Here is a 17,422-nt window from a genome sequence, read left to right on the forward strand (position 1 = left end):
GAATGGATAAAGAAGATGTGGTACATATATACAATGGAATACTACTCAGCTGCAAAACAGAACAAAATCATTCCATTTGCAATAACATGGATGGACCTTGAGAGAATTATGTTAAGTGAAATAAGCCAGTGAGAGAAAGATAATCTGTGTATGACTCCACTCATATGAGGAATTTAAAATTATGGACTAAGAACAGTTTAGTGGATACCAGGGGAAAGGTGGGGTGGGGGGTGGGCACAAAGGGTGAAGTGGTGTACCTACAACATGACTGACAAACATTAATGTACAATTGAAATTTCACAAGATTGTAACCTATCATTAACTCAATAAAAAAAATAACTTCAGACTGGTCAGTCTGAGTTATTTATTCTCTGATCCCTAGAATGGGAGAGTGTTAGCTGGAAGGAACATGGGACATTATTTGGTACAATTTCTCATTTTATATAAGTGGAAAATGAGGATCAGAGAAGTTGGGGCTCTTCTCTAGGATCACACACTGTGAGTAGCAAGGCCAAGACTAATAATCCAAGGTGTTGTGTTGTGTTTGCCATACTGCTCGATTCTTACTGCCCTACTCCCGACAAAATTCTGACAACTTCCAGTGTTAGCCATTTTTACTAGAGTTAAGATTCTATCATCCTAACTAGATTCAAGACGTTTTCTTTCATGTAACTAGTCTAAGAAAATATTATCTTCATTCTATCTACTGACAATTTTCCCTTCTGAAATGTGGAAAGCAGCAGGGTCAGAGAAGAAAGGAAACAAAGACTACACGATGTTTTCTCAACAGTTAATTGTGACAAACAGAAGTTAAGGAAATGGTGCTCTCAAGTACCCACAGCCAGCAGCCAAGAGGATCTTCAAGAACTTTGGAAACCCAGGGCTTCTCAAGTCCCAGAACCATGAACTGTCCTTCAGATCTGACTCCAGGAGAGGAAGCAGGGTGAGCACGAGAAGGAGGCATTCTAACAGAAACCCAGGGATGACACAAACACTGCGCTGAACTGCAGCTGGTGCAGGTTAAGAGAAGGGGAAAGGATTTCATCCCACGTAATTTGTTTAGTGGAAACATGCTTGGTTGGAATTCTAATTTTACCACTTACGTGTCACACATCTGGAGCAAGTCAGCTTCCAAATGCTTTCTTCCCTGTGGGGTGGAGATACAGTCTGCCCCGCGTCACATAACCCTAGAGAAGGCCAGTTCCAGGAATGTTTGTGAAAGGGCTTTATAAAGTGTGGTGCTGTAGAAACTATATCAAAATTTATATTCATTATCTGCTTAACTTCCAAATGTTTCAATAAAGGATAATATTTACGTAAACAAAAGTAAAAAATTCCTGGCTGTAATCTACATTTAAACGTTTAAACGCATGTGCATATAAGAACAAATGTTTAGTAAGTAAAATGTTTATATGTAGATTTAGACACATTTAAACACATAATCCTAGCCATGGCTTTAACTTGTTTCTTAGGTTCCTCATTTGTAAAATTGGGGTAACACAGTACCTGCCTCATAGGATTATTGTGAGGATATAATGAGTTGGTGCATATAAATACTTAGCACAATAATTGGCACATAGTAAGGCCCAAGTACATATTTGCCCAATTGCCCTTCTAGTTAGAATCACAGATCGAAGAATTACTGCCGTCTGGTGGCTGCCCACCTTAATTGTAGAAATCACAGCCAAGAAGAAAAGAACGTCTCTTAAGTACCTGCAAATTCCTACCTCAACAATTCATTTATGTTCTCCGCCCTAGGACTCCTCATCTGTAAAACAGGGGTGACATTTATCTTAACAATTGCATGGGGTTATGAAATAAAAGGGAAAATGAACTTTGGAAATTCAGAGATTCCCTGTAATAACTACAGGTTAGGTGCTTTCTACAGGCTAAAAGCTTTACATTAATTAGCCCATTTTCAAGTTATAGATATTATTATTACAGTAAACTTTCATGCACAGTGTTGACAATTATTAGTTGTGAGCACAATTATTAAAACCTGTATGCCGTAATAAATAATTCAAATAAAACACGTCTAAAAATAATACACGAATTGAAGCCTTATTTGACCCACTTTTCCAGCAGTTTCCAGTTCTTTTTTCTCTTTTGGCATTTCCAGCCAATGTTTTCATTTCAAAAGTTCCTGATACAGCAATAATTGGAACAATCGATAACAACAGAAGGGTTAACTGCCAACCATAGATAAATGATATGATAATACCAGTTCCAAGGTTAGCTGTATTCTGTGCAATTAAAGCCAACTTGGTCCTAGTGGCCTGGAAGAGCAAAAGAAGACAGCCAACTGTGTCTTAAGTTGCAAATCCATGAGCTCCAGCCTTTGGCTTCCTGGTCACAGTGATGAGAGAGTTTGTGCCTGTGCTAACATTTTTTCCCTGTGATTACAATAAACCCAAGACACCCATACTCGACTCATGAGGCTTGGCAGGTTTTTCTTTGATTATGCCTTTCAACTCTCATTTCTCTCCCGCCCACATGAATTCAGTATTACAGAACCACGTAATCGGCTGCTCTGCTTTGGGGATAGGCTGTGGGGCACATGGACTTTTTCATGAAGGCAATGTTTAAAGAGGAAACTAACCCCAGTGTACTCTGGTCATTTTAAAGACCATCTGCTTCAAACGTGTAAGAGGGAAATTTACATACTCCAAGACCATCTGTTGCAAAGTGTACATATCCTAAGAGACCATCTGCCATAAAGCACATAAAAGGTCAATCACTGTTTATATCGCTCAGAAATCAAGGGCTGTTGTAGCAGACACTGCAGTTGACTCTGGCCACTCTCCTGCATTGTGTGGAAGCAGTGAGACTCAGAGCAACAGATCTCAGCTCCGGGGGGAAAGGGACCCAAGTCAGGGCAAGCACAACATTCCCAGGAGCTGGTTCTTGATTCAGGGTGGGGCACATGACCCAGATTAGCCTGAATTAGACTTAAGGGAAGGGTGTTTGTTTGGAGGTAGGAGGTACAGATGTGTGCTCTCTTCCACTGGATGGGAAACAAGGAAGCCTGTGGCTTTAGTTGCTACTGGCAGCCATCTTGTGGCCATGAGGAACAAGCCTTAAGTTGAAGCCAACACTGAGGACTGAAAGCCATGCAGAGCCACACAGACAGAGAACCTGGGTCCTTCATCACATTTTTGAACCAGTGGATCAATCAACCCTGAAGTCTACCCTTCCTCTTTATTGTTTAGGCCAGTTTGAGTTGAGTTTTCTGTTATTTCCAGCTGAGGGCAGCTTAACGGATGCAGTCATACCATATGTTTATTCAAAACCGTGTTAAAGAAAAACAATAGAAGAATGCAGTCTACACACTCCTTGGACTCGGGAGGCATTAGTTGCAAGTCTTGTGGAAAGTGCACCAGTACTGTTTTTATGATCTCCAAACCAGCTCATGTCCTACGGCACAAAATACAGCTGTAAACTAGTTCAAAATTAAAACAAAACAAGCAAAGAGAATCTGATGAAACTTCCCAAACCTTCAATGCTGAGGAAATATCTACACTAAACTGAGGTACTGGAGACCTCACATGCAGTGCAGAGCCCTGGTCCCTGCCCTGAGCCCCCCGCCCCCTGAGTCCATGAGGACTGAAGCCCCCAGGCTGCTCTGCTGTGACAAGGAGAGCACCACTGATGGGGGGCAGGAGTAGGGATCTTCTCCAGATTGCTGCTCTGCTCCCTGCTGCTTCCCGTGAGGTTGCAGGGGCACGCGGGCGCTCCAGCACCCAAGCCTCACAACTTGTACCATGGACACTTCCTCCCTGATATGGTGGTGGTGTCTCTCTCATAAAGGGTCGGGGGAGCTGTGCTGGACAGGGCTCTTTCTTGTAAATGCTAGGCATGAGAAAATCAGCCCTGGTTTCTCACCATGTTTCTGTTTTTTTAAAACAAGGATTAAAAGTGTGTATCTTAGGGGCTGGCCCAGTGGTGTAGTAGTTAAATTCATGTGATCCGCTCAGGCGGCCCGGGTTTTGTCTGTTCAGATTCTGGACACACAGACCTACACACTGCTCATCAGGCCATGTTGTGGCGGCATCCCACAAACAAGAACTTGGATATATGACTATGTACAGGGGCTTTAGGGAGAAAAAGAAAAAGAGTGTACCTTAGATATGATCTTAATTGTTACTCATCCATAGCATCTTTTAGTTTAATATAAAATAATTTTCCTTATATAGCAACAGTTTAAAAGATATTGAGAAAGGGGGCCAGCTCCGTGGCCGAGTGGTTCAGTTCGCGCGCTCCGCTGCGGCCCAGGGTTCGGATCCTGGGCGCGGACATGGCACCGCTCGTCAGGCCACGTTGAGGCAGCGTCCCACATCCCACAACTAGAAGGATCTGCAACTAAGATATACAACTATGTACCGGCGGGGGGGGGGGGGAGTGAGGGGTTGGGGGGGAGAAAAAAAGATATTGAGAAAAGCTTTGCAAACTCAAACTTGCTCAAAATATGATATCTGCTCTGTGCCCTTTTGTGAACAGGAATGTAATCAATTCCTGTCAATTGGATGGATAATATTGTGGCCCCCTCTGAAGCCTTCTCTATAAAAATAGAGAATTCATGTTTGCACATTTTCCCACGTGTCCTACACTAGACTGTGAACTTCCCAAAAGTGCAGATAATGCATTTATAGTCTCAGCTACCAGCACACTGTCTGGTATACAGTAGTAATAACTGAGTGAATTAATGTGAAAACGGAGCTCAAATAAGATAGAAACAAAACTCAATTACCAACACCTGGGAAAACCTATAATTAGTATGGTCAATTGTGGTACATGAATACTACCAACCACTTTTCCTTTGTTTAAAGGAAATCCTGGAGTCTCAAATGACTCCCAGGGGCCTACAGAGAATCCAGAGAAGAGACACAGGTCCCAGAAATGGTAGTGTCCACATGGATAGAGATGGCTGCAAAGCAAGCCAAAAAATCTACCTAAATTAAGCCTACTCCCATGAAAACCCTGAGAGGTCTTTGGATACTAAAGGACCAGGACAATGTGCAGGGCCCTAACCAGTCCTTGCGTGAACACCTTGGAGGGAGGCGGGACATGAATTGCAATTCAGGAATGCTGTGGAGAGCAGGCGACAGGAAGAGGCTGATGAAACAGAAGGCATTCTCCAGGGCACGCTCCTACTTGTGTTTTTTTTTTAAAGATTGGAACCTGAGCTAACATCTATTGCCAATCTTCTTTTTTTCTTCTTCTTCTCCCCAAAGCCCCCCAGGACATAGTTGTACATTCTAGTTGTGAGTGCCTCTGGTGTGCTATGTGGGACACCACCTCAGCATGGTCTGATGAGCGGTGCCATTTTCTGCGTCCAGGATCCAAACTGGGGAAACCCTGGGCTGCCGAAGCGGAGTGCACGAACTTAACCACTTGGCCACGGGGCTGGCCCCGCTCCTACCTGTCTTAGCATTGCTTTAAAAGCCATTGACCGAAAGTTTGTGGTGAGGATCTCACCAGCTTTCCCAAATTGTCGGTGTCGCAATCCAATGTACACATCAGGATAGATGCGGAGAGGGCTGATGGCTACTCTGAGTTTATTATAATCAGCGTTTCAATATATACATAGCTTACAGCTGTTAAACATACACAGGTGTTCTGGATGAAGTAATTAGCGAATGCCAAGAATTCTTAGTGATTTCTCAAGGAGCCCTCCCTTGGCCTCTGTTTTGATATTATCATGTTATTGCTGTGCTCTTATATTTTTATCTCGGAGCAGGCAAGGTCTCTTAGGCAACGGTCCCTCCTGCTCCTGATATCGATATTGTTTCTCCATCTGTGCCCCCGAGCAGCCGCAGCCTGGCTTAGGTTGCCCCCCCAGGGGGTCTTACCCGTCATTGGCTAACCGGCCTTCTCACCTCCGGGTCATAGTTTGTTGGGAAGCTTTTTCCAGTGATTATTAACCCTTCCTGTGTCAGGGGCGGCTACACAAATGTGAAACCTTAGTTGAGAAAAAAAAACCCATTATTCCTTTTGATCATCACTAGTATTCTGACACAAGTGGGTGTATTCACAGTGATTTTTACATTCCTTATATGTTAATCAACTATTCAAATAACAAAAGTATATGACCAAATACTAACTCAAAGTCCCAACCTAAAATTCATGTACTGCTAAATCATTAGTTTGCAGCAGACTCATAAGACCAAAAACCTTAAAAGTGTCCAGTTCTGGCTTCTGAACCATTCTAAATAGGTTTCCTTTTCAAAACTTTCAATGACAACATCTCAGTGAGAATAATATTGTATTTAATTACAACTTCCAGTGTGTTCTGAATACTTTAAACAAAACGGTCGAAAATGGAAGTAAAAGTCTACACAGGAATGCATTTTGGTTCATGTAGTGTGGAGGGGGGGAGGCTGTCTGGAGTATCAAGCCCCCAGTGAGTTTGCTGGTTCCCTGTCACAGCTCCCCCTGCTCTCACATTGGGGAACAATTAGGCTACTCTTCCTCCCCAAGCATCCTTGCCAAACAATTTCCCTCTTTCTAATTCTACCATGTTCAAACTAGAGAGTAACCCAGATGTCCACAGCTGGGCTTGCTTCCGGGCATCTGGGATGGGTGGGAACCTCCAGTCACACTGAGTGTCGTAGGTGTGTGGTGGAGTGGATACCGGAGAGGACACATCAGAAGTCTATACTAAGCCAGGAGGATGGGTGCTCATGCTGCCTGGGGTGAGTCTGCCCCAGGTGTCCAGGACCAGACTGCCTGGTCTCCTCCTTCCTTTGCCGGCAGATTGCTCAAGGCCGATGTGGGCACCACAGTTCTATCCATCAGCCCTCTGTTCGTGCAGCCTCCAAAACCCACTTACATAACTAGCTCCATTCCCTAACACACCAGTGCTTGGGGCTGGATAGGATCAAGTTGCTGCTAGAAAGGCAATAATTTCTAAAGGAAAAGCTTGGCTTACTTTTACCATTGGTTTAGCAATGATAAAAGACAAGCATGCTAGGCATGACTAGCAAACATTATTTACTGACTTCAGGAATTGAGTTGGAAAGCCCCGTGTGGTGCTCACTGAGTTAAAGAGACAAAAGAAATTGGGCAAAAGTCTAGGTAGATAAGTACAATCAGAGCAAGGTTTACCTGTTCATTTTGGCCAGGTCCACAATATTTATATACAACATAATGCATGTTCTTGCAAATAGTTCATCAATTAAGGAGGAAAAGATCAGAGAATTTACTTGATATTATGTAAAGAGTAATAACAAAAAAAGAGAATGCCATTGTGCTGATTTTTCCCAGTTTATAAATAGTTGAGTTTAACTGGTTCTCCTTTGAATTCCAGTCTCCTTTTTCCTTGGTCATGAATGTTTGCTGAGGGCAAACCTGTAACCTAATATAATTTAGCACACCGGGAAGTCAGAATTCCTTCTGCTACGGAGGCTGCCCTCTAACAGAGCCCTGTGCCAGTTGTGTTTGCAATTCATTTCAGTCTGAGATTTGGAAGCTCTATTAGGCTTTGATTAGTTGATAATTAATCTATACTAGTAGGTAATAAAAATCTAATTAATAGATAATCTATATTCTCTAATTGAATATAGACTCAATGAGAAGATCTAATCATAGGTACCTACCTGAAGGAAGCAAGTAAAAAAAGAAATCATTCCCAGACCTAAAAAAAGTAATGAGAACATGTTGCACTTCTCCTGCTTTATTTCATCATCCCCTGGTCCAAAAATCTACAAAAGAACATTTAAAATACCCACTTGGATTACACGGTCCTCGTTTATTCCTCCCATAAATAATGGCTTTAGCATCACATTTTTAAAACTAGGCTTTGAATATGTGGCTTTTTACTGTGGTAAAATACATAACATAAAGTTTACCATTTTAACCATTTTTAAGTGTACAATTCAGTGGCATTAGGTACATTCACAGTGTTGTGCAACCTTCAGAACCTTTTCATCATCCCAACTGAAACTCTGTACCCGTTAAAAAGTAACTCCCCCTCAGCCCTCCCTCAGCCCTCTGGGAACCACCGCTCTTTCTGTCTCTATGAGTCTGAGGACTGTGGTTATGGACATGGGGTGAAACACTGCGTATGCACAGTGCATGGTTGCACATTTTAGTGTTTGTTCTTCTTCCTCTCCACTCACTGTTCCCTCTGCCTGAATTCCTCCCTGACCCAGCCCCTGCCCTCCACCCCTCACCCCACAGGGCCTCTGCCCAGAGAAGCCTCCCCTAACCAAGTTAAGTGACACAACACCCGGTCTCCAGCCTCTCTATGGCCCGATCCTGCTTCTAAAACACTTGCTATCCCCGGACACATTACATATTTCCTTTTCATCTGTGTGTTGTATGTATGTCTGTGCCAACAGATAGTACACTATTTGAGGGCAGCACGTGGGTTATTTTGTTTCCTGCTGTATCTCCAGTGCCTTGAGCAGCATTTGGCACAAAGGAGATGCCCAAAAATATAAGTACAGTCCACACAGCTCTTGAATTGCAAGAGAGCCAGAGATTGCTTTATTTCGTAATTGAAAAACATCTAGATAGTTCTTTCTAATTTATTTATTGTTTGGCTTGTGGTCTTAATTGTAGACCAATTCCAATGTCACAAGCATAATACACTCTTAACATGATGGAGAATAATTTATCTTCAACAAAAAAGTCTCTCCAACAATGTCAGAGGTTGACTAGATTATACAATATAAATGCTGAGTTTTACTGAGCCTTAGATATCTCTGATAACTTCCTATAAATATTCCCCAAAGAATTTAATAGTTCGATAATAGGAGTTTTCCTTCTTAGTCTCAGAGTCCCCAAGCCTTGGAAGGATTACCAAACAATGATGTGGTGGTTTTAACTTTTTGAAAATTTACTATGAGGCAGACACTCTTAAATGCTTTCCATATAGTTACCTATATAATCTCTTTAATTCTCAGCCGTCCTGTGAGGTAGGTTTATTTTATAGATGAAGAAACTCAGGTACGGCAAGGGAGAGCATCTTGCCCGAGTTTGCACAGCTATTAAGCGGTGAGGTTGCTCTGTGCCCAGAGCTTGGCCTCTTAAACACTATGACTTGAACTCTCCCCTCCCCCACCCGCTCCCAGCCTTCCTGTGAGATGCGCCTCTCCTCTCCACGTGGGATGGGGATCATCACCTGACACCAGTTTCACCCAAATCAAGGGAGCTAATTACAATGTGTTCTTCAGTGATTTTACAGTTTATAGTTTCATTAATATTGTAACTTGGAGCGGTTCTACTTTTTCTTTTGTCTCACAGCTTTCCTCAAAAGGGAATTAAAAACTTTGGCTTAATTTAATTTGAGGCTGCTTTACTCCAATATGGACCCAGTGCCGAGGTTGGAATGAGAACTGATTTAATGATGAACTGATTTAATTCAAGCTGTTAAGTGACGTTTTCACACTTAGTGCTATCATCTCTGAAAATATGATAGAAAATGCTGGCTGAAGTGCCCCATTGGCAATGGCACATACTGTTCCCACCACAAAGTAGGGCCATTCCGTTTTATTCCGTTTCAGGATCTTCAGAAAAGACGCTGGTGGCATAGTTTCATCCTAGAACACATACATATCAGGACACACTGGTGATAACACAACAGTTAGCAGAGTTTGTAGACATGGAAGAGGACACATGAAAGTGTCCTCAAGGCATTTGCACACTAGGTGCAGAGACTGACCAGTCTACAGCAAACCACTAGAGTAGGACAGTATATTATAAAATGTTAACAATGTCCATTGATTACACAGCATAAAGTGAGCGTGAGTTGTTCACCCAAGAAACAGTCTTCATGGTGTGACCAGCCCATCCCTATTCCAGCCTGAGCAGAGTGAGCAGAAGCAGGATTTTGGCACAAAATGCCTTAAAATTCAAGTCCCAACTCAAATCAGGGATGATGTTGGAGTCAAAAGAGACAATGCCCATGAATAGATAGGTAAAGATCCTTACAAATGTAGGATACCATTATTAACCTGAGAACATGGGCCTGGTCTTGTCACCCCCAGAACCTTGCCCAGTGATGCCTTTTCTGTGACATGTTCCCAACTCACAAAAACAAATTAATTATCCCCCTTTTCTTTTACCGCTGTTCCTGCACAGACTTCTTTTATTTCATAGCTTAGCTTGTTCCATGATTTTTTTCCTATTTGTTTACAGTCTCCTTTTCTAATACGTGAGCTTTTTTTTTTTTTTTAAGGTGAAGACTATGTCTTTATATCCCTAGAAACTAGCCCAACGCCTGGCACACATCAGATTCTCAGCAAATGTTGAACTCAATATCTGGTCAAGCATGAAGAAATTAGGTCATATAAAGGAGAATATTCTGACTATAGAGGTAGTTTAATATTAAACTAGATACAAAAGGTGCCTATGGAATCCCATAGCCTTATGGTCATTTACTAGGTCATGTTTCTGTCACTACGAAACAGAGAACAAAGCAGTAGGTTCTACTCAGCCTTGACTTTCAACCCAACCATTTTCTCTGTATTTTAGTTGTTTTTTTTCTCCTATTTAACATTATCTTTAAGTCCGGGTCTCCAGCCTGATAAAGGAGCCTTTTCCTTAGGCTGCTCTTCAACACACGCCATAGGTCTTCTCAGGACCCTCTAATCAGACTAAAGTTCTTCCTCTCCTTGGGCATATTGTTTATCCTTCTATGACGGTACTTATGACAATCTTGTGGACTGTGGCATTTTATGCCTCTCCCTCTTTTCTGTCTATTTCTCCAAGAGAAGTGCTCCTCTAAAATACCAGACTCTAAAGATTTAGCAGCATAACTCTCAAGATAAATGAGGAAGTGAAAAGTGGATGCTTCCAAAGCCAAAAAGGGGGAAACTGTTTATCTTACTTACGATAATGCAGCTCCACAACTGTATAATTGCTATTCTTTCCATAAATATACCAAGATTAAGACCTCTAAGGGAGCCCTTGTAATTTCTGCAGTAAATAATATTATGGGCAGAGAAAAACAGACACAATGAACTCTCAGTATGATTAGCTGCTTCAGGCCAACATGAGAGTAAAATTAAACTCAGGCTTTATCAATAAATAACATCAAAATGTATTCTCAAACAATTTCTTGAAATAAGAAAATATCTTTTCTTAGAATGAATTCCTTCTCCATATAAGTTTCTATTAACTTGAATTAATAATATCCCAACTCTTCAGGTGAGAAATGTTAAAGAATGTACAATTTTGCTATTTCTTGCCAGTCTCCCCTTTTTCTTAGTAAGAGAATTCCAATCTAATTCAGAGTGGCAATGCACACAGTAAAAAGATTCAATTTTCTCTCCTCCCTTGTAGTTAGGTAGGGCCAAGTGATTAAGTTATGGCCAATGACATATAAGTAACAGTATTGTGTGGGACTTCTGGAAAATCTCTCATTTCTTGCTGCTTCTTGGAACATGGATGCAACAGCTGGAGCTTCAAGAGTCATTCTAGATCACTGCGGATGGAAGCCCCGTGCCAGGATAGTGAGGATAAAGATGAAAGGAGCCTGAATCTGTGGTAACTGTAGAGCCACTATTCCAGCCCTGTGTTTCTCACCTCTAAGATTTTTGTCATGTGAAAGAGAAATAAAAACTCTTAATTTGCTTAAATTGATGTTATTCTGTGTTTCCTAGTATAGGCAATCAAATGTATCCTACCTAATAGAACGTGCAATTATCAGGGCCTCTTCCTTTAGACAAGTCTTATTTATCTCTGGATCTCAAAGATAAATGTGATATCTAATGTTAATATTAAGCATCATCTATTTTTTCCATTGGAAACCCATTTTTAATTGCAATTGATTTCAATTCATTGTCAAATACATTTAAACTTTGAAATTTCCTTTTTTCAAAAAGAGTACAGCTCTTAGTAGGAATAACCTCTGCCTGCAATATACTTGCAAGGCTAAGAATTTCAACAGCAAAACACACAATAAAAGATTTAATTCAATTAAAAAACAACCAACAAGTTCATAGGTTTCCACATTAATGCCATTTTGATACTTTCAAGAATTCATAAGGCTTTTATGAGTAGAATTCTTAAATATGCGAGATTTCCAGACATTTGGGGCCATACCCACGGCAGCCTTTTCATCGTTTAATTCAAGGGCAAATTCTTCTGAATGGAGCTCGTCTCCTAATGTCTGAAAAAAGAGCAAAACGTTAAATTGTGCACACGTGTGTGTGTGTGTGCATGCATATGTATATGTATGTCCAGATGGAGATAACCTCCAAGGTTATAACCATAAAGCCACTTTGCATGTTACGTGTGTCAAGACTTTTTAGATTCCATAATAGCTTCTCAATCAAGGTTAGCTGCAAAACTGTAAAGAAGTGTATCAACACACAGAAGTAAAAAAGGTTAAAAAAGACAGAAAGGTGACATTCGATTTGAACAATATGAAAATTGGATTATAAAAGTATTTTTAAAAATTAAAAGGCAAATTTTTCATCATCCAGTAAGTATGTAGGAATTTCCTCAATACTCAAGAATCCACAGAACAAATCATGACCACCATGAAAGGGAAGAAGAATAAATACAAACACTACCAGGGACTCATTTTTAAAGATACAAACAAGGAAAAGCTAGTCACTCCCCACAGGAGGCAATTAATCTGTTTTCCTTATGACTGATTCTCTCTCTTCCTTACACTCCTGCTCAGACTCACACCTCACCCCAGGTGACACAACCTGCAGGCTCTGCTTCATTGCCAGCTTTGGGATCAATTCTCTCCTTAAGGGGGGCCGGGATGGAGGGGTAATTTAAAGACCTCTAGCTCAATGCCGGGTCAGAGAACATCAAGACAACCTTGTTGGAATCTAACTTTGAGTCTGGTTCCATGTTTGCTTCCTCCATCTCTAAGGACACAGCTAAATGGTTTGTCCAGGACCTCAGTCCTTGTAGTACTGTCTTGTTCTTACTCCTCTCCTTCAGGCCCTGTCCCCAACTCAATCCCATGGCTAGGGCCCAACTGCACCTACAGTAGCCTGTCTGTCTTGATCTCTGCATATTACCTGGTGCTAGCTTTCCAGTGTGCTTTCAACAACTAACAGAATTTTGCACATATGCTTATATATTGCCTTGAACAACAATACGAAGATATGTTCTGATTGGTAGACTTCCTTAGTTACTTATAACTGGAACTATTTATACCATCTCTCAACCAAACCCAACCTAAAGACTTCCATCCACTCCCACACTGCTACCAGATTCATTTTCCTGAAGGGCAGCTCTGCTCAAATCACGCCCCAGCTCAAAAATCTTCCACAGCTCCCCAACACATGCTTGAGCCTGGCTCCGCAAAAATCTGGCTCATGGCAAGTTAAACTGGACCACCTCTTATGAATGCCTCCCCTTATCTTTTCCTCCTTTTCTAATTTCATCCATGCTATCAAGGGGTCCATCTCGATGGATAGTTTTTCCATTAAGCCCATTCTGATTTTAGCCTTCTCCTATGACCAAATGACCATTACCTCTTTCTCTCTCATAATATTTTTTTCTGTGCCTTACTTAAAGCCCTCATTTAGTGGATACTGAGGTCACTGAGCTCCAAAGCCAAGATAACCACTTTTCACAGGTGGTAAAAAGTATATTTAAAGCCAAAATCCCTCATTTCTTATACCTGAATATACTTCCACTGGCTCAAATATTTAATTGGAAAAAGTAAAACAATAGGGGCCAGCCTGTTGGTGCAGTCATTAAGTTCACGCACTCCTCTTCAGCGGCCTGGGCTTCACGGGTTCGGATCCCGGCTGTGCACCTACACACTGCTTATCAAGCCATGCTGCGGCAGGCATCCCACATATAAAATAGAGGAAGATGGGCACAGATGTTAGCTCAGGGCCAATCTTCCTCAGCAAAAAAAGGAGGACTGGTGGCAGATGTTAGCTTAGGCCTAATCTTCCTCAAAAGAGAAAAAAAAAGTAAAACAATAAATCTTGAAAGGAAACAAGGGTGAATATCCTTTCTAAGAACAACCCCATGGATTGTAATTAGTCTTTGGGTGGTGAACATGATGCAATCTACACAGAATTCTAAATATATTACAATGTGCATCTGAAAGTTATATAATGTTATAATCCAATGTTACTGCAATAAAAAAAGAAAGAACAACCCCAAATCCTGAAGACACAGAAGAAAAAAATGATTATCTAATTACATACAATTTTAGAGCTTTTTTATGGCAGCCAAACAAACAACAAAGTGAAATTGAAAGAACAAAGCAGGAAAAATATTTCTAATACACACAAGAGCATATTTCCTTTTTATGCAAGGACTCCTTATAAATCAATAAGAATATTATAAACAACCCAACAGAAAAAAGGCCTAATACAGGAACAGATTCTTTCACAGAGAAAAAATACAAATGGCCAATGAACGTGTGAAAAGATGCTCAATCTCATGAATAATTAAAGAAATCTGGATATATTATTTAGCTCTTTTAGGCTATCAAAGATGAAACATAAATGCTAAATGGCTGTCAGTGGTTATCAGCAGGGGTTTGCATTATGGGAGACTTTCAAATTTCTGAGATAGCCATGTTTGGATTTTTTAAAATGCTTTGATTTTTAAAAATAAGAATGCATTACATTTATAATCAGAAAAAAATTAAGATACATTTAAAAGAAACAACTAAGAGCTAATAGTCTACCTAATAGAAAAGCAGTGATCATTCTGCTTAGAAACAAAACCAAGAAAAGTTGTATTAACATTACGTTGGTCTTTGGAGATTGAGGAAAACGAAGCGGCATTAGCTTGAGCATTTAGTGAACTCTCTGGCTCACTGGGGCTCGTTCCTCCATCTCTCCAACAGTACTAACAAGTAAAAGGTAAGGCAAAACCAAAATCAGAAGTGGGAAATGTGTGAGTATCAAGGCAAAGAAATTGAAAAGGCCTAAGAATATAGGATGTCAGAGCTGGTAGAAACATCATTGGTCATCTTAGCGCAGGCCATGCTCATTTAAAAGTGAGGACGCGAAAAGCCAATGACTTGCCCAAACCCATTGCTTAGTTGGTGACAGGCCTTTTCTATCACACCAGGCCACTGTTCAGTCTTTAATTGTACAACTTTTCCTAGGAGAGAAAGCCTAGGGAATAGGATATAGAAAGGTCAGAGCTGACCGTATCCCTTTGGCAATCTCCCAGCCTAAAGTCTTGATGAGAGCAGAAGGTCATTCTTTCAGGGGCACAGGAATAGGCCAACCAGGGGAGAAAGTGGTTACCTCATCCGAGGACCCAGCATCTCATCACTGGCAAAACCGCAGAGCCTTAGTGACCATCAATGAAATGCAAACTAAAAGTGAATTAAAGTAACATTATATATACTTTTTAACCAGTGAAATGATAGGGACCTATGATGGCTAAGCCATATGGAAGCCATTAACAAAGACACTATGACTAATCCCCTCCTGCTGGAGAACAAACATTCCCTGGCAAATTGAAGCAAGAGTTATAAAACTTTCTATCTTTTCATTTTATATTTTCATTTTGGGGACTTTGTAAATTTCAATAACTATTATTTCTCATGCATTTATTTTGTGTCAGGTGCTTCTTTTTAAAAATTAAATAACAACATTATTGAGACATAATTCACTTACCATAAAATTCACCCTTTTAAAGGGGTTTTTAGTATATTCTGGTGTTTATTTCTTAACTTTATAACAACCTCAAATGGTAGGTTTAGTATTTCACATATGGAAACTGAAGCTCAGAGGAGTTAAGTTACATGTTAGAAAACAAAACAATTTTTTTTTTACTTTTTATTAAGATTATGATAGTTTACAACCTTGTGAAATTCCAGTTATACATTATTATTTGTCAGTTATGTTGTAGGTGTACCCCTTCATCCTTTGTGCCCACTCCCCATCCCCCTTTCCCCTGGTAACCATTAATCTGTTCTCTTTGTCTACATGTTTAACTTCCACCTATGAGTGGAGTCATACAAAGATTGTCTTTCTATATCTGGCTTATTTCACTTAACATAATACCCTCAAGGTCCATCCATGTTTTTGTGAATGGGATGATTTTATCCTTTTTCATGGCTGAGTAATATTCCATTGTATATATATAACATATCTTCTTTATCCACTCATCAGTTGATGGGCACTTAGGTTGCTTCCACATCTTGGCTATTGTAAATAATGCTGCAATAAACATTGGGGTGCATGGGACTTTTGGAATTGCTGATTTCAAGTTCTTTGGATAGATACCCAGTAGTGGGATGGCTGGGTCATACAGTATTTCTATTTTTAATTTTTTGAGAAAACTCCATACTGTTTTCCATAGTGGCTGCACCAGTTTCATTCCCACCAGCAGTGTATGAGGGTTTCTTTTTCTCCACAACCTCTCCAACATTTGTCACTTTTTGTTTTGGTTATTTTTTCCATTCTAATGGTTATAAGGTGATATCTTAGTGTAGTTTTGATTTGCATTTCCCTGATGATTACTGATGATGAGCATCTTTTCATGTGTCCATTGGCCATCCGTATATCTTCTTTGGAGAAATGTCTGTTCATGTCCCCTGCCCATTTTTTGATTGGGTTGTTTGATTTTTTGTTGTTGAGTTGTGTGAGTTCTTTATATAGTATAGAGATTAACCCTTTGTCAGATATATGACTTGCAAATATTTTTTCCCAGTTGGTGGGTTGTTTTTTTTTGTTTCAATCCTGTTTTCCCTTGCCTTGAAGAAGCTCTTTAGTCTGACAAAGTCCCATCTGTTTCTTCTTTCTATTGTTTCCTTTGTCTGAGAAGACATGGTGTCTAAAAGGATCTTTTTGATACTGATGTCAAAGAGTGTACTGCCTATATTTCCTTCTAGAAGCCTTATGGTTTCAGGTTTTATTTTTAGGTCTTTGATCCATTTTGAGTTTATTTTTGTGAATAGTGGAAAAGAATTGTCAATTTTCATTATTTTACATGTGGCTGTCCAGTTTTCCCAGCACCATTTGTTGAAGAGACTTTCTTTTCTCCATTGTATGCCCTCAGCTCCTTTGTTGAAGATTAGCTGTCCAGAGATGTGTGGTTTTATTCCTGGGCTTTCAATTCTGTTCCATTGATCTGTGCACCTGTTTTTGTACCAGTACCATGCTGTTTTGATTACTGTAGCTTTGTAGTATGTTTTGAAGTCAGGGATTGTGATGCCTCCAGCTTTGTTCTTTTTTATCAGGATTACTTCAGCAATTTGGGGTCTTTTGTTGCCCCATATGAGTTTTAGGATTCTTTGTTCTAATTCTGTAAAGAATGTCATTGGGATTCTGATTGGGATAGCATTGAATCTGTAGTTTGCTTTAGGTAGTATGGACATTTTAACTATGTTTATTCTTCCAATCCATGTTCATGGAATGTTTTTCCATCTCTTTATGTCGTCATCAATTTCTTTCAGGAAAGTCTTCTAGTTTTCATTGTATAGGTCTTTCACTTCCTTGGTTAAGTTTATCCCAAGGTATTTTAT

The 17,422-nt window shown here is 40.3% G+C and overlaps 1 protein-coding gene across 1 annotated transcript in view; it reads right to left on the reverse strand.

Annotated features, from left to right (window-relative positions):
• Positions 1-17,422, reverse strand: part of ABCB4 (ATP binding cassette subfamily B member 4) — an 86,412-nt gene that overhangs the window by 19,306 nt on the left and 49,684 nt on the right. Inside the window, 7 exon segments of the mRNA XM_070618126.1 lie at positions 2,075-2,102; positions 2,104-2,276; positions 3,331-3,414; positions 5,420-5,489; positions 7,588-7,700; positions 9,390-9,542; positions 11,939-12,115. Coding sequence (XP_070474227.1) covers positions 2,075-2,102; positions 2,104-2,276; positions 3,331-3,414; positions 5,420-5,489; positions 7,588-7,700; positions 9,390-9,542; positions 11,939-12,115 — 798 coding nt within the window.

The sequence above is a fragment of the Equus przewalskii genome, chromosome 4 (assembly GCF_037783145.1).
Source record: "Equus przewalskii isolate Varuska chromosome 4, EquPr2, whole genome shotgun sequence".
Taxonomy (NCBI): domain Eukaryota; kingdom Metazoa; phylum Chordata; class Mammalia; order Perissodactyla; family Equidae; genus Equus; species Equus przewalskii.